Genomic DNA, 22107 nt, shown 5'->3' with positions numbered 1-22107 from the left:
ATCAGTTTAAACTATATTTAATTTGGATTTCACTGACTGTATTTATGCACCCAGAAGTATGTTTTTTGCTGTTGGGGCACAATGATTACAGAAGTGTTTGATCAGCTCAATACTTTCAGTAAAAAACAAAAAACTTGAAAATAGGGAGAACATGCAAATTAGGTGCTGATAATGCATCCCTCTACAGTAAATAAGCAAGAGGTAAAACTACACTGTTAATGGTGCAAATTGGATATTTCTAATACAAATTTCAGACAGATTTTTGTACTATTGCACATTATAGGATGTGTTTAGTTCTATATTTTTACATCATAAAAGTAAACCTGGATAAATAAGCAGATTAGAAAAAAAGGAGCCTAGAGTTTCTTGTGTGCGCGCATGTTTGCAAAGCGTTATTTCACATATGCATAATTTTGCACTTATGCCATCAGCACACACAAGCAGCTGTCCTCCACATAGTGAAGAGAGTAGATGAACTGCCATTATAGCATTCCAAACGGCATCTCTGTTCATGTGTGAAATGCGCTCCACTTCCCCTTCAGTGATTGAAAATGTGAACAAAAGTGGGACCTTCAGTACATTCAGTAACCAAAAAGATGAGAGGAATTCAAGAAGTGGCAAAGCAGAGGCCTTGCTTGTTAGGTAATGTACTGGTACACAGACCCCAAGAATGAGTTCATTCATGCCTCACGTATAACATCGAGCTCGGTTTGCCTAAAAACTATTACGTGGATGCAAGTTTGTGTTATGCATAAATAGTTTAGCTCCAAACAATGGTGTGAATCTGTTCATCTTATATCTTGTAAGATGGCAGAAAGGAAGCTGGAGAGATTGAAGTTAGTTAAATAATAATGTTGAGTAGCAAATTTTGATAATTAGAACCACATTTCTTATTTACTCAATTTGCAAATTACACCAGGGTTAAAAACTAACCGCGAGATGCATGTTATATGTTCTGAAAATTACAAGAATTAAAATCCAGAAACAGGTGGAAGCCACATACTTACGTACAATAGTTTGTATTTTAGAACTGCTACAATGCACTTGCCTTCCTGTGAAGCAGCTGTGACTGCGTTCCTCCTCCCCCCTCTATCTCAAAGCGAACGCTGTTAAAGAGAGCGACTGAGTACTGCTGCTCAAACACATCACTGAACTCCTTCATCACATCTCTGGTTCGAGCTGCGGGAGGACACACAGACGGGCATCAGGAAACATCCGTACCACACAAACTTATCACACTAATGTGAAAAAGTGAAAAGAATTTAATTTAGGTTCAAACATCACAAGTCATTGGAGAACAGATCAAGCGCGTCAATTCATTTTCAACAAGAAATACTTTGACAAAGTCTTGCAATTCTCCTGCGAAGGCCACAACCTTCATTGCCACTATCAGCTCTTTATGGAAAGTACCATACAGTAAAATTTAAAGTGGGCAAGAAAACATAGTGACTCTTGTGCAGCACTCGACAAAGAGATACCTAACATGTATTATCAGCACTGTTCACTTTATAACCGCTGTCCTTTACAGTTGTGTCATCAGTAAAACTTTTGGGTTGGCTTTTGCATGGGTAAAATACCACTTCATCAACGTCATTCTAAATATAATATATCAAAAGTACTCATAAATAGAATAATTTTTGAGTATCGTGGACTGTTGGTCGGACAAATCAAGTAGTTTGAAGACGTCACCTTGGAAGTTGTGGCCACTATTTTTTCTGTATTTTCAGACGTTTTATAGGCTAAGTGATCCATCGATAATGAAAATAATTGTCAGTTGCAGCCCTTGTTTAGAGTGACAAGTGTAGAGTTTCCCTACAGGTTGCAATGCATTTAAATCAGTGTTTTCCTGTATTGCATAGATGCTTTCCAGAGCTTGACTTTCCTCCATGACACCGCATCCTAATAAAGAGTCCAAGAACCTGCTGGCGGGAACATGAGCTTTTCCCACATTCCGGTGCTGAAAAAAAAGTCAGTTTGCAAGACGATCAGCATTTTTGGCTCAGTCAGCAGCAGACTGTTGACTATGATCTGTTTATGGAAGGGACAACACAGGAAGGAGAGAGCCGGCATGTAGTGGGAGAGCAGGAAGGAAAGAGCTGACAGGACAGGATAGACCGGGAGAGAACGTAGTGGGGACAGAGGACAGGGACACACAAACTTCTTAAAACACTGTCATACCAGGATGAGATGGGTGGGCAGGTTAGAGGAAACGTAAAGGAAGATTGGGAGACAGCTAAAACAAAGACTCTTAAATCCACATTTCCTTAGGGCTAGCTATTGATCTTTGATACTTTTTTTTTGTTACAGAACAAAATATCTCTGTAGAACTGTGTATTTTATACTGTCAGGTTGCCTACTGAAAGTTGGCTTTGAATATCTACTCAGATTTGTAATCTTGTTTGTTTATTCTTCTATCAGATATTTCCTAATATATATTTTTTCCTGGCATTCAACTTTTCAATTTTTGTTTTTTAAGATCCATTTTTTTAAGTTTTTTTGTTAATACGTAAACATACAGAACAGAGCAACACAAACTGAACAAGAACAACAACCTCTCCCACACCGCACCCTCTGTGGTCTTGAGGAAAATAAAACAACCAACCAAACAGAGATGACACCTTGCCTAGTCCCTCTCCTCTACTTCATGTGATGCTGAGGTCTTAGCTCTATTTGTGCTGCTGTGCTTTTCCATAGGTTGATACTTGATGAGTTAGCTTTGTTAATCCTTGCTGTACAGTGCTCAAGCTATGTCTAGAAAGCACTGTTTTATACAAAGTGTGGGGGGAAGCCAGCGCTGAGCAATCATTTTCTTTGTTGCAGTTGAGCCAGCTAGCCAAACCTTCCTCTGTCTCCCATGAAGGTACTTTTCAACTTTTCTTTGAAGTTCTCGTGCGTCTACTTGTGTTTAGACAACATTTAACATTTGAGAAGTTTGGCTTCTTTTGGTGAATGAAAAATGCTAGCAGTAAATGAAATCAAAAATCAAAAAAAAGTATTGTTTTAGTATCGGTTCCGAAAACCAATGGGCCGTATCTGCATTAGTATTATAAAAAGCCCTACTGTTTAGGAATGTCTTATCATCCATTCTGGTTCACTCATTAAATGTTTAATTCGGATATTTTGTCTACGGAGCCCCTGAAGTCCCAAAACATGTTTGTTATCTTGTTTGCACAAGATATTGATCTTATTCCAACTTTTCTCTTAATTTTGTCACTCTTTTTTTTGAATTGTGGACATTTTAATAGAAACTCTCTATCCAGTGTAAATTGAATTTCCACAAGATAAGTGCTGGCTAACGGGGCTTCCATTCCAAATGTGCAGAGAGTCGGTACTTTCCACTGTTTGTCTTGCTGTGCCAAAGTCATCAGACTGGATAATTATACATGGGAAGCCTTTTGGGCTCTTGAAAATTGGAATTGTTAAGAAAGACCACATCATAAATCACCCACAAGTCAAACTGAGACTTCAGACAACCCATCAATAAGATGGTGCCCTAATTTGTTATGTGAATGAATTAACTGTAACACAGCCTAAGAGATCTGGAAAAGATAACCTGATGTCTTGACCACAAGCATTTTTAGATGGATTTTTACTCACATGTATCATGCAACAGATTGGCTCTCATTTCAATCTATGCAGTTGTCTGCACCGGCTTGTTGGAGGCTTGCGTCTTAGCCCCGTCTCATGGGTGTAAACAGGACCTGAAGCGTTTATTTAAGTTTCAAGTCTATTTTATTCAAACAATGAATGTTAAACACAAGGTTGATGCCCAGTAAAAAGGACAATAAAAAAAAAAAAATTATCTACATTTTGAAACCTAGGCAGAGCCTAGCCAACCCCAACTGACTCCTAATTTCCACCGGTTGCAGAACAGCTGCGGAACGGCGGCGGAGTCATTAGGTTTCCATTAAAGTCAGTGTGTGTATTTCCACTGACTGCGGGAACGGCTGCGTTCCGACTGCGTCCTAGCTCCGGCGATCGAAATTAGGAGTGAGAACATGTTTGACGTCCTGCCGACAATACGGAGGTTGCGGTCGGATGGCTCAGTTATCTCCCACAAGACTCCCTACGGGACATGGTCGTAAGCTTTCTCCCAAGTCTACAAAACACATGTAGACTGGATGAACAAACTCCCATGTTGGAGTTGGGAGTTGGAAACCTCACGGACATGGGCCTCAGCCAGACGTTCCCAGTTCATTCTCACTACACGTTTGAGTTTACCAGGTCTTTCCGACAGTTTTCTTGCCCATCTTATCCAACTCTCCACCAGGTGTTGATCAGTGGACAGATCTGCTCCTTTCTTGACCCACGTGGTCAAGACGTACGGCTGTAGATCTGATGACAACGTTGATCATCAATCTTTGGCCTAAAGGCAGTCTGGTTGGTGTGTAAGCAGCTTAAGATGTTCTGGTACGTAGTATCAGTAAGTCATCCTATGCTCGAACATGGTGTTTGTCTTGGCCAATCCATGACTAGCATAAAAGTCCAATAACAAAGCCCCACCAGGGTTCAGAGCGGGCAGGCCAAGGTTTCCCCATCATTGTCCACTTGAAGTCAGCTGGGTGGCAGGCAGAGGTGAGGACCTAGGCGTGCTGACCCCTGGCAGAGGTACAGGAGGTGGATCGGTACCAACTACACATAGTTGGGCTCACCTTTACGCATAGCAGTTGGTCTGGAACCAAACTCCGGAGGAGGGGCTGGACTTTTTGGCGGTATGACAGTTTCACTTGAATACTGTATACCTCTGTTGTCCAACTGCACAAACTGCTTCACATCTGACAGAAAAACTGAGATCAGTTTGTATTGAAACAGCTGTGATGAGTGTTTCACAAAGTAAGATTTTAGCCAAACAACTCTAAAGGGTCAGGTCAAAGTAAAATGCTTGAAGGAAGTATGAGATGTTGATATAAGCTGCTGGCTCATGTCAGTTTCATTCACTCCCTGCCTTTACTTTTTTATTTAAAAGTCACAGTCTCGTTCTTGAAAAACATCAAGATCTTCATTATGGGTGAGTTTACTTAGCCTGTAGACAAACAAGCACACAACCTTGTCTATAAAATGCACATTGTGTCTGTGTTGTGTTGACGCATGAGGGAGGAGAGATCATTTGAGAATGTGTTTGGGCAGCGCGGATGAGGAAATCACCTTGTTGGGAGGTACACACTCACAACAAGACTCCCAATGCAGAAATGCTGAGTAGTCTTCACTCACTCCCTCTCTCCCACACGCTGGCACCAAAGACACAACTGGACAAATTTGAGATTTTTCAATGGTACAGGTCAAAGTACTCTTTAAAGGGCCTGGCATTTGTTATGTTGTTGATATGTTAAATCATACATGCAAAGAAGAGATAAAAAGATATACTATAGAGGTAGATGGGTAGAGATAACTGAAAGAGGGCTTGTGAGAGCCAAACAGTTTCATCTTATTAATCTTGACATGTTTCTACCTGCTTTACTTCTGCAGCTTCACTCATTATGTTCTCCTCCCCCTCCTCTTCTGACTCATCTCTTCACATGTGTCTTTTTTTTCTTAGCCAGACTTATAAGCAGAAAACATTGCACTTTTTTGGGTAATCTATTGCTAAAAACTTGAAACGACGGTGGCTCTGTATGTTGTTCGCATGTTGAATCATGAATAGATTTTCCAAATAGACCAACTTTTGTCACCTGAGCCAACTCCATTCACTGATGGAAAAATGTGAGAGGCAGTTTGAGCGATAAGCTATTAAGTGGACCCTTTGTGTTCCCAGTGTTCCCAGGGTCAAAAGTAAACTTTCATGCTCAACACCTTTTTAATCTTGGTTTACAGCTCTTTTCAGCTCATTCTGAGGATATAGTGAGGATAGAGCTGTAACCATTCCAAATGTTGCAGTACAATTAGAAATCAGAAATAATTGCGATTAGCAATATAATTGTCTATTTCAGGCAAATAAATATATATTTTTTTTTATTACTTTTATTAAACAAATTAGAGTTTTAACCCTTTTCAATTTTTGTTTTATATCAGAAAATATGGTGCGTAGAAACAAGCGCTGAAAATGTGTAGAAGAAAAATGTAACAATTTAAAACATTGGAAAAAGCAAAAACTGAAAAAAGGCGTCAAAAACGTTGGGAAAAAAAATGAATTCCAGGATACATCTTTTAGGTATATCACGGTTATGTGAGCCATATAATGTAATAACACTGGACAAAGCCTATAAAGTAAAGAACGCCTCTTTTGTTTTAAATTTAGTTTTTAGTCTGATCAATAATCAGTTATATAATTACAATTTGGCATATCCAAACAAAATCAACAATTACCATCAACAGTCATACATTAGGACCTTAGCTAATGTTGGCAATTGGTTGCAGTTAAACAAAGAAACTGCGATTACGTAATCCTCCGTGTCCTCCTTGACTACTAGCAACTGCGTAGAGGAGGGATGGGGGTGTTGCGCGATCACGGAAGGCTTGCATCATGTGGCTGCACTGACAGTTTTGTTGTCATTACTTAGAATTCCTCATGGGGGAAGCAGAAACTACGCACTACAGCTTTAATAATTAATTTACCTAATTTTCACATTTTGTGAAAATGTTGAGTAAAATGGCTATCACAAATATTTCCCTCAGCCCAGGGTGATGTCTTCAAATAGCTAGTTTTGTCTGATCAACAGTCCAAAAGTCAAAGATTTTCTATATATAATGGTTTAAAACGGAAAAAAGGCAGCCTGTAAATATTCACATTTGTCGTTGTGGCGTGAACAATTATGAAGTGTGTTGTTGCATTTTTTGAATTGTTTCAGCAAAACCACACTCAGTCTCACAATCTCTTTTAGATACTCCGTAATAAACATACAGAACGGATGTTGACCGAGAAACCACCGCCACAAGAGCCACCTTCTAACAATAGCCTTCTTCCTATTTTAAACTATTTCTGAGCGTATTTCTCTTTCGGGTTCGCAAGAAACTGCAACAACAAACAAACTTGAGTGTCTGGACCTCAAGAACTTAATCTTTGGTTTCCAGAAGTGGTTTCCTCGCGCAAGTGTGCCTGCCAGCATACGCACACAAACACAATAACCCCGAAAAGAGCCTTAAGTGATTCTAAAACAACAGTTTCTGCAAAGTGTTTCAGCTTGTGCACTGTTCCTCTGCTCCCCTCTGCATGCATGCGTTGTTGAGGTAATGACACAGGCCTGCACAGTTCACAGTTGGAGGCTGGAGCAATCTGAGACTTAAATAGCAACCAGCCCCAAACTTATACAAACCTGCTCCCCCTTTGGGGAACCTACTTATTTTCTCTGAGAAACAGGCCTGCAGCAGAGATGGGATTCAGGGGAACTGTTCCAGTAGAGCAGAGCAACAATACACTGATGTGAATGAGAAGCTTTGTCCGAGAATGAAACGGCGAAAGCTTAGAGGATCAGAGTTCAAGTTAATGTATTTTAACACCACATATATTAAGAAATAGAAGTCAGATTATTTTTTTGGACAAATCATGCAGGAAAGTCTGAGTTTTTTTTTTTTCTCTGCAGGTCAGTGTGACAGGTCAGCGTGTTTTATCTATAGTAGAGTTTCTCCAACACATAAGCATGCGTTTTCTGTGAAAAATAAAATCAGATAATATGTTTATGTTGAAATTGACACCATTTAAAAATGTTGGATGATTTCTAAGGCCCCTTGTTCGGACATTTTAATTTAAGACCTTTTTTTTTTTTTATAAATAGATTTTAGTTTTTAGATAGGGTACCCCTACTGGAGGAAATATAAAAGAATTACGTTGTTTTTGATAATGTCTTAGATATATATGATGTATATTTTGGATACAAGTAAAATAACTTTTAAGGAAGTTCAGGGTATAGGAAACTCTACATATCCGTCCTTTAGCTGCAGCTCGGTCACTCCTCTCTTACCTGTTATCATCTCCTGTCTGCTCTCATCCAGGTGAGAGGAAACCACGTCCCCCATGGTTACAGGAGAGCCCCACTGATCTGTCAAGTGTCAGAGCTAGTTACAGGTTGTACCCAAAGACTAAATGGGTTTCAGTAGTATTTCCAGTAGTCTCAAATGTCCGATCAGATCCCTTGGTAAATCACTTTTTCCCCCCTGAAAGGCGCACGGCTCCGGCGCTGCTGCGTGTCTTCTCTCCCGCTTTCCCCTGCGTGTGGAGGCGGACTGCGGCGAGGCAACGACTCCCCTCCGCTGAGAAGCGGGCGGAGGTGAACACTAGTCGGGCTTACAGTGGCAGGACACACCCTCTGGGAGTCATCACTGGTTCAACGTGTTCAGGCGGCCCTGCCAAGGGTGTGGCCAGAGCCTGGAGCTTAATGTGGTGTCTCACACCATATTTGATATTTAGGTTACTGTGAATCTAAGTGTTATGGTTCGGTGCAGTCCGACTTTATTTAGCGTTCAACTAATATATGGCACTATGGCATTTAAAATACAAACATCCATGTAGAATAACCTAGGATAGTTACTATATTACAAGATCACCCCTAATTGGCTTATTTTTAAATAGTTTTCTATTCTGTATTTATTAATTTCAATACTACTGCTCTTATCCCCCAAAAGGCCTACTGTACGAGGTTTTGCACTAAGAGAAAACCCGTTTTCCATGTTGCCCAGTCTTTGCGTTTTCCCGCAGAAAGATGGATGCTGCGCTCTTGTGGACACTCTGTTTCTCGGCTCTTTAATATTGAGAGGGGCTCTAGACCTGTCACTGTAGAAAACCTTACTTCACAGGGGCCAACCTGTAAATCAAATAGGACTAAGTCACTACATTTAAAAAATATATAATAAACAATGTTCACAAAGCAGATAGCTGTGCAATAATTCAACCTTTTTTTATACATATTCTCACGGACTCTCACTGATAAAAGGCTACTTCGTACACTATACACAGTAACTGCAATAATCGCCACTAGTGCTGGAACAATTTGTGAATAGATTCGTTGAGTAAACATAAAATGAATCCGCAAAAATTGCCGTTATAATTGTCAGGAATTTATTTTCAAGAGTTCCATATATCAAGCAACATTTTATATTTTCAACTTTCAACAAATGTGCGGATTTTCTGCTTTTCTCTTAATATCCTTGTAAACTAAACTAATATATTTTTACCTTGGGTTTTCAGGCAAAATAAGCAGTTTGTATACACCACATAATGCCACATTAATCAACAATGGAGAGAATAATTAATTGCAGACCGGCAATATAATTTTTTTAGTTAAAATAACAGAACTATAGGCCAACATATGACGTATGGTTATGTGGTATTTAAATCTCTGCTGTTTATTATAAGCCAATCTATATTTACATACACGTAGTAGACAATGAATGGCATGCTCCTGGATAGAAGGCTATACAATAAAATAGAATGCTATGAAGATGCTTTACCAGGGACAAAAGCAAGACAAGAGCAATAACACGACTGTAGTAAGAAGCTTGAGCTAATAAGTCGCAGTCGTAGCCAATGATCCATCACCACCAAAGTGGGGGGGTATGATGCGGAAGGATACGCAGTGACGTTTCCAAATGGAGGCTCCTCCGCAGCGATGAGAAGGGAGCACAGAGAGGAGGGAGGGAGAGAGAGAGAGAGGAAGGAAGGAAGCAAGCAAGCAGAGAGTGAACACTCAGTCCAACACTCGGCAGCATCATGGCACCTATCGGATTAAAGGCGGTGGTCGGCGAAAGTAAGCTTATTTCTTTTATTTTGCTGTAAATTAGGTCCGATGCAGCGCTGCGGTGTGCTCACAAAGGCGGTTGTGTTTGTGTGTTTTTGCAAGGTGCGGATGACATCCAGTGCCTCTGGGTGGTGATGATGATGATGGTGAAGGTGATGCTCTCGGTGTTCCATTGTATCTCAGTGTAAACCACGGCAGTGTAGTGAGGGAGCTGTAGATAGCCCGCAGAGGCTGGTTTGTCTCACTAGGCTACTGCGGGTGCGATGCGCAATTGTATTTCATGCCGCGGAGACGTGGACACCGATTTGAACTCGCGGTGATTAGCCCACTGATGAACGTAGGCACCGTTCTCCAGAAGGATGTAGTTAGGCTGGAGGAAAATGAAGCCCACATACGCCCTTTTAGCCTCAATCGGCGCTTATTTCAGGAAGAATCGGCGCTGCAGTGGAGCTGCAGCATGCCAGAATATTGTAGGCTACTGCAGACACTTGCTTCTCACGCCTCGGCTAGCCAATTATAGATAATAATCTAATGTAACGATGTTGGTTATGAAGTGCGTAAAGGTTAACACTCTCCATCCGCGGGATTCCCTGGTCTGAGCTGTGCCTCACCCATCTGATGGAGAATGAGAGATTGCGTAAAACACCCTTTCTGAACCGGAGCCTCTTCAGAGCTCAATCCAGCTGCTGTCAGCTCCGCTGCATGTTAATGGCGGATTGTATCCAAGACGAGAAAGTTGCCTTTAAAAAGCCGCTACGCAGGAAAATCCGCATTATCTGTAGGCTACATAATCTACCGTCCAGTAACGATCAGTGTGTGCCGTTTCACCGTCATCATCACCATGCCCTTTACGTAACCCTGCATCATTAGGACTATGTAGACTCTGCTGTCCAGTACTGATTTGGTTAGACTCATTTATTTCGGCTGACGCTCCATGGTGTCTGTGTGTGTGGTGCTGATGCAGGCCTGAACGTGCAGGCGCAGCTCCATTCTCCTCTGCAGGGTCAACTGGGTGCAAGTGTTGGTGGTCGTGATAACGTCAGACAGGCCTGCATAGTGAGATAAAGACTCATAGAGACCAATTAACCGAAGGCATGACGGTATCTAATAGGCCTACATCATGTCATTTTTCTTAGCTGCACATTCTATTCATTTTTAAGGAGCCTTGCCCTTGATGCAGGATTTGTTTCACTAGATATCTGTTGTTCATCTTATTGAATTGGTTTCACTTTTCACTACAGAAATCCAATCACGCTCTGCAACAATGTCTTCCTCTCTGGCAGTAAGATTGCTGAATCTCAAAATTTCTTAAATCATATCAGGATCAGGGATGAATCACAAGTCGTATGTCCTGCTCATAGACTGTAGAAATGGGTCCTGCTGCAAATTCTTTGGGCCCCCACCCCCACCACACACACACACACACACACACACACACACACACACACACACACACACACACACACACACACATCCACATCCACTTCCTCAGTCTTACAGAGACACTATTTTCTGCTGGGATATGATAGAAGTGGAAAAGGTTTGTGCTTTGGCTGAGAATCAGGCCTCCCACATGGAGCAAGAGTTGAGCCTGAACCACCAATGGTTACAAAAAACAAACAAATGTAAATTCACTTTGAAGCCAGGATTACAATATATATATATATATATATATATATATATGGTACATTATTTAGAATTAAGACATATTCACATATACTGGACAGTGATCAACCTTATGTTCATTGCAAGGAACTGTGTTCTACTGTTATTAGAAAAAATGTTCACGTCTCAACCGAAAACTTTATCGATTCATTTTGTTAGTTTTTGATTAGTTTGCTTGGAATCACTGATTTTAACAATGGATTTGGGTAAATCATTAGGATCATATTGCCATGATGAGAGTCCACTGATAATACGGGATTACAGGCCAGCCCTGCTGGGGAGTTAGAGCAGATTGTTTAAAGAGGGGACTAGGCCTAGTGCTATATTGTGGTTGAGGTGAGAATTAGTATTAGTGAGTCCAGACCTGCATTTTTACAGCATGCATCACTGGCCATCATGCTTATAGGATCTTTCTGTAATATGGCAACATTTTTTGATTTAAGATATTTTATAGAAATTATATCATCTGCACTCCCACAACATTACACAATACAGCTTCACATGCCAAACATTCCTGCATGTTCTACATTATTTTGTGATGTAGGCCTTGTAACTGGCAATTACATAACCCAGTTTGTTAAACAAAAGGCAGACACGCACAGGCTCTCAGTGTCGACTGAATCGTCTTTTCCAGAACGATGTAAATGCTCGTGCATGTTTCCCAGTAGGTAAAGGCAAGGCGCGAAGCAGGCAACACCTGCGCTCTGTTTGGCTGAGGTGAAGCTGGGATGGGATTGGTGGAGGTGGTGAGGGCAGAGAGGGAGGGCGACATCATGATGGGTCCTCTCTGCAGCAGTGGATGTAGCAGCCGGGATGAAGGAGGGGGATGGGCAGTAAGCAGAGCTTCACTCTCCCCTTACATGACTGTATATGAGCATCCGTCCCAGAAAGAAAATAAAGCTAAATGATGAGGATCGCAGCAGCCAGCAAAAACCTGAGCTGATAGACATTTCATGAAAAACTATATGCAGGCACTCAGGTTGATGAAACTGAGGGAGCACAGCGGTTCTTTTTGTAAATTACAACCCTGTGATTAATAAAGGATATTCTGTATTTAACATTCAGGGGGTGGACACTTTACAATGTACTGCATATACATACTTTTACTGGTTTATAAATCACTAAACGGTTTAGGGCCAAAATACATTTCTGATCTGCTACTACATTATGACTCACCCAGACCTCTCAGGTTGTCTGGGACAGGTCTACTTGTTGTCCCCAGAGTCAGAACTAAACAGGGGGAAGCAGCGTTCAGTTTTTATGCTCCACATATCTGGAACAAACTCCCAGAAACCTGTAGGTCCGCTGCAACCTCAGGTTTTTTAAATCTAAGCTAAAGACCTATCTTTTTGATGTTGCTTTTCTTTAAATAATCTATTTTATTAACTTTAATTTCTTATACTGCACTGTAACTTTTATTCTTATACTGCACTATCAATTTTATTCTTGTCTTTTAATGTTTTTAATTTGTTTATTATTGTTTTTTAATTGTTTTCTAACTGCTCTTTGATGTTTTATGTAAAGCACTTTGAATTGCCCTGTTGCTGAAATGTGCTATACAAATAAAGCTGCCTTGCCTTGCCATATAGGGCTGTTGTACTGGATCTCATTACGATATATTGTGCACACGTTCATTCCACTCCTTGTATTTCTGAAGAGGCCTCTTGTGACTTAATGTTGACCCAGACAAGGAACAGCCTGACATTGCAATGACATGGTCACCGTCTTCCACTGTTTAAAGTTAGATTCCACCCTGAACATCAATTTTCAGTAACTTTTATATTAAGGTAGGAATATTCACCGTTAACTAGTTGCTTATTCACATGCAGCATTTAGGCTCTTTATTAGTCACAAAAAACACTTTTTCTGCATGACAAAGTGATGTAGTTATGAGCAAAACCTCACTTAAGAATGGGGAACATATTCTGAGTTAGCCATAATTTAGAGTTATTAGGACACTAACACTTAAAGTTTTGTTACATAAGAATAGACCATATTTATTAAGGGAGACTGATTATTCTTGTGGCACTACCACCTTATAAGGCTCATACTCAGCAAAGCATATCAAGATCATAATTTGTGTAGCCTACTTCCTTACTTACTGTCAATAAGCAGTAATTAGGATGTTGTTGAGTGAAAACTCTTAGTTAATGGCCTAGTAGTTGCAGAATAAAGCATTAACACATAATGATTAATAAATGGCCAATAGGCTAAGATACTAACAAGCATGCTAAAAGGCAACCAGTTAATGTAGTGAATACGTGTTCCAGAAGGTGTTACCACATTTTCTTACTTTCTGATTTTGGCATTGTGATCACTTTATTCATCAGTCAGCTGATCAAAGTGCTGAAATCTGCCAGTTGTAATCCAAAAATTGAAATGGCATATCACACCTGCAACATTAAGTGATTTGCGTTGTTTCTGTTCTCATGTGTCAACGATAAGTTTGACTGCAGAGGTAGAGCTAAACTGTTAGTATGTACCTGTTTTTTTTTCTCTTTTTTTCTCTTCAGTTTGTCAAACACTTAGTTTGTCCCAATTCCTTGCGATTATAGACTGTTAGAATGGAATTAGCGCCATATACTATTGTTATATTTTGGTAATTAGGCTACAATAAATGCGTACTGTTCAGTGCAGGGCTGAACGTACACATTTGCAATTTTCTTGTTGCTATACTTTGAAAACATTAAAGTACTAGTGTGACATTTTGTGAAATAGGCCCATTTGTCTTGCTGATGGTCATGTCTGTGTGGTAAAGCCAGAGCTGGTGTCAGGATGTGGCAAGCCTAGCTTAGCATATAGACTGGAAGTAGGGGGAACAGCAAGCCTGGCTCTGTCCAAAGTTCAATTTCTTGGCAAACAAAAGCCAGGCGCAGTGGCTATGCAGCTTCCCAGAGTTTTGGTGTCACAGTGAGGTTACCAGGTTTGGTATCGTTGTTCCTGTACAGAGAACAGAATCAAAACCTGTGATTACCAATTGTATCAGGGAACATGCACAACAGCTGGAAACACTGCAGTACTGAGCAGATGGATAATCTAAATAGCTCCAACATATGGTTTAACTCTAGCCTGGTCCTACCAGACTCTGGGACATTTCATTTGTCCAGAGAGTCTGGCCTCTCTCCATTGACAAGTTCCTTGAAGGTGGGTGCTCTGTTGAAGTTAAAACTATTGGATCTGCCCAGAGCCACTCTGGATCTCCCATAACCAATCGCTAACGTTTGGTCGTGACATATATCATGCGCATGTGCAACAAGAGGGGAGACTGTCAAGGCTTATATTTAGCATTAGCATCGCTAGCGTTAGCCTCAGCCAACTCCTTCACCACTAACGGAGCGAGCTGGAAAATCTAACTTTTCCCGAAGCCCCGTGGGGAGGAGGGTCACAACATCATGGCCACCATCAAAACTCAGTAAAGATTGTTCTTGCTCGGGCTTTAACTTCTGGATATTCTGCAGCGTTGCCACAACGGACCGAATGGCTTCGCTCGCATCTTTTTCCGCCGCAACTCGGCCTCAACGTCATCGTTCTCAGCCGCTCCTTCTGTTCGCTGATTGGACCACCAAAAATTTGAAAAAACCCAAGACTATACCGCGAACCCAGACGGAGTACTGAAGGAAAATGAAAATTGAGCGGAAGTACGTAGGAGGGCGGAGCCAGGCTAGTTTAACTCCCCCTTAAACTATAAATTGTAGTTTTTGCATTTCACTTTATTCCCGGAATAAAAAAATGGGAGTCGACGTGTTGATTAGTGGGTTTTAGAGATGATGATGGTATGGTGTATTTGGATAGATCAAGGTGAGCTGTTTTCACCTTTGTACAGTCTTTATGCTAAGCTTGCCTAACCGTATCCTAAATCTAGCTATGTACGTACTTACTGTAACACACAGATGTGACTGCTGTTGATCTTTTCATTTCACTCTTGGAAAGAAAGAAATACGTGCATTTCCCAAAATGTTGAACTATTCCTTTAAGTGTCTGATTGGTTGTGATGAGTCAGCTCACTCTTATTTGGAAGTATCTGGAAGCAGGCTGGTGTTTATTTACTCCTCTCCGTGTCGGACTTTGTAGAAGAGGAGAAAGGTGAAACCGAGAAGGACACACACACACACACACACACACACACACACACACACACACACACACACACACAGCTTTCATCTGACCTTGGAAGCAGCACTGAAGCAGTGCATCACACACTTGTCTGGGTTCAGTGTGTGACGCAGTGCTTGAAGCCCAGGGCCTCTGTAAAACACATACACACAAACACACACTCCCAAATAAATCCGTGCCGAAATGTCATCAGTCATCAGTGTTACAGAGCATGAAGGGCTGGCTAAAATAGAGCTCTCTAATTCATTGTTACTGTGGCTCATAATCTTGATGAATTCCCGTTCTCTTTCACTGAGGAAGAGTGATAGTGTCAGATCTGGCAGACCTCCTCTTCCTCCCACTCTTCCTCAGCAGCATGTGACTGCTTGCTCATCCTCCTTTTGCGTACACACACACACACACACACACACACAGTGGAGACATTTTTATAACGGCGTTACAGAAATATCTACTTACATAGGTTTGGTGCAGTACGAAAGCCAAGTCACGCCAGCCATGGTGCTCTGGCCCCATGTGTCAAGTTGTTATTTTAACTGTAAGATGATTTTCAAATGCAAAAAGATATTGGTTCAGGCTTTTATGCTCTACATTACTTGTAACTGTAACTGCTGTACAGTACATTGGAGGAGACTGCAGGTGACTCAGAGCTTCAGACAGAGCTCTAGCCAGTCTGGTACATTACAGTGGATCACTTGCTTTCCTACAGTCTACAGTATTATATACTGGTTGCCATTTTCAGCACCCTGGGGTTCTCTTTCCCAGCTTCACTTAAATCCATCTCTAGTCAGTTTCTTTAGAGTGCTAAAAAACAAGGCAATGTAAACACCGCTTGAATTTAGAGCTGGGCGCTATGGAATAAATCAAGTTACACTATATTTTGACCAAATAACTCGATCGATATGCGATATTGTAGTTTGGAATTAGAGGTGTGGAAATTAATTTAAAAAATTGATGCATCGGGATGCGGACATGGACGATGCTGCATCGATGCAGTGGCCGACCATAATCGATTATAATGCAATGATGTCGCTTGTTAATTTTCCGGCCATAAAAAAGATTGGCTATATCTTACAACTTGTATTTTTGGATGAAAACATAACCATATGAAGGAATATAGAAAACTGTATTATATTTAACTATACAGTATCTCTAGTTTGAATATTGGTGCCTTCGCTAAATATTAACAAAATGAGATGTTTGATAAATAATCACTACTGTGGATCTAATGACTAAGTGGGTTAAGTGGCGTTTTTGTGTCTAAGTGACAAAAGATTTTTTGAAATGAGTCCAGTATTGAGCAAGAACGCTGCTGCCGTGATACAGGCTGCAATGTAACCGCTCTGGGCATTTGGGCACCAGTTTGGCGGGTTTGGCGATTTCGGGTCTGTTTCATGTTGAACAAAAAGGTCTATCTCTGTAGGTTTCCTTTCCATAATGTTGACACTGTAATAATCTGAGGATGTCGGTGCCAAAACGAGCACTTTTAGTGGACATAAATTGAAGGTGCGCAATTAACATAATTAACATTACATCTTGCTTAATACTGGCCCAATTTCAAAAATTGTTGTTCCCATCAGTCATTAGACACAAAAACATGGGAAAATAGGGTTAGGGTTGAAAAACATTGAAATTACATTTTAAATCACAGTGAAACGGCAATTAGAGCATTTCCAATCTAAATGGAATATTTGGGGTATAGTTAAGAGAGAGATTTGATTAAATCGTTCAGGGATTTTATTTGATCACTTATGTGTGTGCTGTAGTGAATGTGGAGTCTGGAAAATTCCAAGGATTGGGAGCTGAAGAAGTTACCCTCCAGGCACACCTTCCTCACTTGCATTATTAGATCAGTAGGTGGAGGACAAAGGAGAAGACAGTTAAGACTGCATCCACTCTCTTCTGGACATCTGAACGGTTTTTACTGAGCTGCATCCAAACGCACCCCTCCAAAGAGTTACCAATACTCTATGACTCCAGACAAGCTAAGGAAGTAAACTGTGTGTCTGATGGTAACGGTTAGCTGGTTGCCACAAATTGCATTTGATTGGATTTATGAATGTATACACCCCACAGTGCAGGATGAGTCATTCAAATATTTGTATATTGATATATATATATCAATGACCTCCTTGGCTCTCTATGTTCCTTTTTAAATATAATCATAAACACAAAAAACAAAGATGTGCCAAATGTTTTGAAAATACAAAAGATGTCTTCTCATCTGAAAAGAACATTTAGGTAATATTATACCTAAAATAATTCTGACTGGCGTCCATTAGGAGTTTAAAAACACTAGGTTTTGTAGTAGTCATAGATTAGTCAGCTGGTTTGCATTGACCTCAATACTTGCTTGTGAGATACATGCAGTATTTTGAATGAAACTTTGAGAGTAGTGCAATAATACAAACTGAAGAATGTAAAGTGTCAACAAATGAACTGCTGTAAATCTAGCTAAAAATAGACCTTTTGAAAGTATGACCTTTTGAAATAGATAATGTGCAGGAACCCTGATCAGAGCAAAGTTGGACCCAAATAACATTTGAGTTATGATTCATTATAATTATATATTTAGTCAGAAGAGAACAAAGGGAAGGAAACAAGTCATACTTCAGTGCAAACCTCCAGGTGTGCTCATATGACTGCGGCAACCGCATCAGCTTGGGCAAGTCTTAAAAGTATTGGCTAAACATCAAAATTCAGTCTGTTAAGAAGAGCAGGACATGATGGAGTTACTGTCTGATCACACTGTAAACTGGTTGGAATCAGACATGCCACCAAAGCGACTGTCAACAAAAACATACAGATAAATGTACAGAGGGTCTCTGTGCTCAGGACTCATGACAATGCCTTTCCCTTGCTCTTGTACATCATCCCACATCACCCATTGGTGCAGGTCATGGGAAAAGGGTCCTCACATTAGTCCATTTCCTGTTTTGGCTGGGTGACCTGCACCTCTCCATAACCTGCATCATTTCTGATCTCTGACTAGATGGATGTTGGAGGCTGGAGAGACTACAAACTCACGATCCTCTTCTGCTTTTCTCACAACTGACTTGTGCTGGTTGGGGCCGGTTAGGGTGATATGGAACTGCAGGCCTGTTTGACCAGGCTGCAGACTAATATGGGCCCATAAAAGCAGACCAGCTCTGTGTTTCAAGATTTGTACTCTTATGCTCTTTTCCATGTTTTTTGTATTTTTGAAACAATTTAAACAGTGCACAAGATACATTAAACTGCAGTTAACCACAGTGTGTGATGTTTAATGCTACATTACACTTTGACTCTCACCATAACTTAAACTGACTACAAAACAAATGGATCACCATTTCAATAAGAGATGCAACTAACTAATGTATTAGTTATGAGTTAATTATTTTCTACAATTGATCATTTGGTTGAAAAATGTCAAAAATAATAACCAGAGTTGACAACGTTTCATTTACGGGATTGGTCCGGTGCCGCCGGGGTTTCCGCCGGATGTCTCTCATTTCGACCTGATGTCGCTCACCCTGCGCTTTCTTTGTGTTGCCATTCTAAACTCCAGTAAATTCTGGAAACATTCTCCGGGCTAGAATCAACAATCAAATTATATTAATCTTTTTTTATTGAGTGACATTCTCATCACACACTCGACAGCCATTTTAATACCAGAGCTCGCCTCGCTACGTGCATATGTTCCACCAAAACAAGTTCCTTCCCGTGGCTATTTTGCAGAGGCACTGTTGCTGCGTCCGGCGCTTGACGATTGTAATTGGTTTAAAGAAATGTCAATAAACCGGAGTACGTTTTCTCCTATCCAGGAATGTTGTCTGGATCAGCCAGACCTTCCTCCGCAGCGCTCTGGATATAGGTCTGGCAATGCCAGACTAAGTGATATCAAACTGATTATATACAGTCCAACAACCTGAATGTAATCTATTCAATGTCAACAGGGGAATGCAGATTTTGGTAAATGATAAAATGAACATTATAATTAATATATTATAAGATGTCAACAATTAGAATTGAGTAATGTCCCACTACGTGTCTCAGTATGGAAAATAATGGACTGAACAGTGAAATGAATGCCACTGTTATTTGCCTCCTATATGGCAATAGCACCTGATCAAGCATCATCACTTATTCTGTGTATGGCATGGTCTTATTCTTATTAACTATGGTGGACACCTGGCTTCATGTGTTCATTTTTTTTTTTACATTTGCTTTTTATTAAGTTGAGAGCTTACAAGTGAAGCTTAAAGTGCTTTTCTGACACAAACACACACTTAAAGTCTCTGAACTGAAGATCAGTGAAGGCTGCTGTTGTGTTTCAGTGGGAGCCCTGCTAAAAATGTCTTCCTGTCTCTTTGAGATCAGCCGTGTGAGATTCTCTCAGCAGTGATGCTGCTGTGAAGCTGAGATCCAGAGGAAAAAAATGGGTCATGTCCTCGTAGGTGAAAGTCCCCGAAGGGGAGATAACCACAAGACAAAGGGAGAAACTGTCAGCCGCATAATGTGTAGTCAGAGCTGACCCAGTTAGCAATATCATGTAGTGCATCACACTTGTTTTTTACTGTGGCAAAATGATGTTATTTGCATTTAGTACCCACAGAGTGTGGTCAGTTTTGTCAAAAACTGCTTTTTTTATATATATATATATATATATATATATATATATATATATATATATATATATATATATATATATATATATATATTCAATCTAATGTTTTGCAGTTGATCTTAATACGTGTTTTGCATTTTTTTACTAGTTACTTTTTTTTTTAAGTTTTATGGTTTGACAAAAAACGTTTATACCTTTTGATATGTCTTCGTTTTTCTCTGCCATAAGGAAGTGTATCCTGTTACACTGGATGTGAGAGATTATGAGGCGTCTGAGAAGTGTTATTGTGTGTGTGTGTGTGTGTGTGTGTGTGTGTGTGTGTGTGTGTGTGTGTGTGTGTGTGTGTGTGTGTGTGTGCGTGCGCGCGCCCCTCTGCCTGTTAGGTTGACACAGCTGTTGCACTGTTTTTTCAGGTCCCTTCCCTTCTGTCTGACTGGTGCGTTCCTGTATTGTTGTGGCGCTATCAGGAGGTTAGAAAGGAAAAATCCACAGTGCTGTCTCCTCCTGACGTGATTTGGATGTTCATTTTCAGTCATCAGTGACGCAAGTGGGCTGCGTCCACTTTATTATTCCTTATTCACATGACTCAGTATAGGTCAACACAGGAGATAAAAGAGGAGTGAGGAAATAGCTTTGTAAATATAGCGTCACAATACGTTTTCCATCCAGTTCACCCTAAAAACCTACAATGTCTTCAACAAAACTAAAAAATATATATTAAATATGAAAAGGATCCATTTAATCTTATTTTCTGAAGACAAGAAAAATAGTTTGGGTGGAAGATTTTACACACTTTCTTAAGTTGCACTCTATTAAGCCAGTCTATTAAACAAGAAATATAAAACACATATTACAAATATGTCACGATATAAAATTCCAGTTTTATTTTTTCCTTACAGGAGTATATTGGGAATGTGTAGGGGCTTTAAAATAGTTCCGAATTCTGTACTCAAATGCACGTTAAAGCTGCATTAAATGTAAAAAACGAAAAGCTACATGATGGCAAACCATTACCTATTTGCACATCCAGCTGACATGGAGCAACACTAGCATTCATTCTGATTTATGTTTGTGTCCACAGGATGAATGAAAGTCCAATTTCCCCACTCGTGTTTGCTCTAGTTTGGTCTCCACCATCTCCTGAGAAAAATATCTTGCTCTTTAACTACTAAATGCTCCATTTTCTTCACCAGTTAGTCGCCACCTTTATGTGTTGGTTCTGGACAAGTAGTGTACAGTGAGTTTGTCAGAGTTTATTTGCCGAAAACGGCTGCGGGATTAATGAGAGTGGAGTTTGTTGACCATGAATCCAGAACTAATTCTCCGTCTGTCTCTACAAATGCCATGTTGTGATCATAATCCCCCGGACTAAATATGTATCGATAACCATTTTTTTTCCCCTCAACTATACCCCTTCATGGACCCACATGGATTACAAAGGCTGTGTTTTTTGCTCCTTGGTTCACCTTTAGAAGACAATTTAATACAATATGTAATGTGAATGTTTTATTTTTTTTATCAACATTAATGTGTGAGAGACTTTTTTTTTTTTTTTTTTTACTTTTTTGAGCAGTGTGAAATCTTGAAACATAAGAAAATCACTTAAAAAAACCAGTAGTTTATACTAATACACTAGATATATCAGTTCAGTGACAGGAGCTGCTTTTATCAGAAACCCTTTATCAGAAAAATGCTGCAGCACAGAACAAGAGGAAACGCATCAGCTGCAGCAGAGGAAAAGGGCAAACGAGTGACGGATATAACCGCTGCGTCTTTGTTTGTCTCATCCTGCAGCCTGAAGCCGCTGCTGGATGAAAAACAAAAGTCAACTTTTTAGGAATAACAGTGAACCAGCTTTGATTTTACAACTGTTACTTTGAGCATTTAGCAAAGATTCGTCAGCAGCTCCAAAGACAAAGTACTCTGTCCTTGATAAAAGAAAAAGCCCATGTGTGTTTTTGTTTTTGTTGCTTTGGTTTGTATCAGTTGGTTCTGCTGTTGTGCTGTACGGCAGCTTACAGAAGAAGACACAGAAGATGCTGGAAATAGACTGAAGCC

At 40.3% G+C, this 22107-nt stretch overlaps 2 protein-coding genes across 4 annotated transcripts in view; one reads left to right on the top strand and one right to left on the bottom strand.

The window, feature by feature from the left end:
• The window catches only part of niban2a (niban apoptosis regulator 2a), a 40981-nt gene extending 32798 nt beyond the window's left edge, over positions 1–8183 (bottom strand). Inside the window, exons 1-2 of the mRNA XM_028602425.1 lie at positions 7896–8183; positions 1049–1179 (exon numbers count right to left, since the gene is read on the bottom strand). Coding sequence (XP_028458226.1) covers positions 1049–1179; positions 7896–7950 — 186 coding nt within the window. The 5' untranslated portion in view covers positions 7951–8183. The remainder of the gene's footprint in view (positions 1–1048; positions 1180–7895) is intronic.
• stxbp1a (syntaxin binding protein 1a) overlaps positions 1–22107 on the top strand; it is a 68342-nt gene that overhangs the window by 19356 nt on the left and 26879 nt on the right. For 2 of the 3 annotated variants that reach the window (XM_028602428.1, XM_028602429.1), the window contains exon 1: positions 9535–9677. The exons of the other annotated variant lie outside the window; for it this stretch is intronic. In XM_028602428.1, coding sequence (XP_028458229.1) covers positions 9641–9677 — 37 coding nt within the window. In that variant the 5' untranslated portion in view covers positions 9535–9640. Of the gene's footprint in view, positions 1–9534; positions 9678–22107 lie in introns of those variants that run through there. 3 annotated transcript variants of the gene reach the window in all.

This window comes from Perca flavescens, chromosome 16 (genome assembly GCF_004354835.1).
Source record: "Perca flavescens isolate YP-PL-M2 chromosome 16, PFLA_1.0, whole genome shotgun sequence".
Taxonomy (NCBI): domain Eukaryota; kingdom Metazoa; phylum Chordata; class Actinopteri; order Perciformes; family Percidae; genus Perca; species Perca flavescens.
Note: the sequence above shows the minus strand (reverse complement) of the source record. Positions and strands in the feature narration are given on the sequence as shown.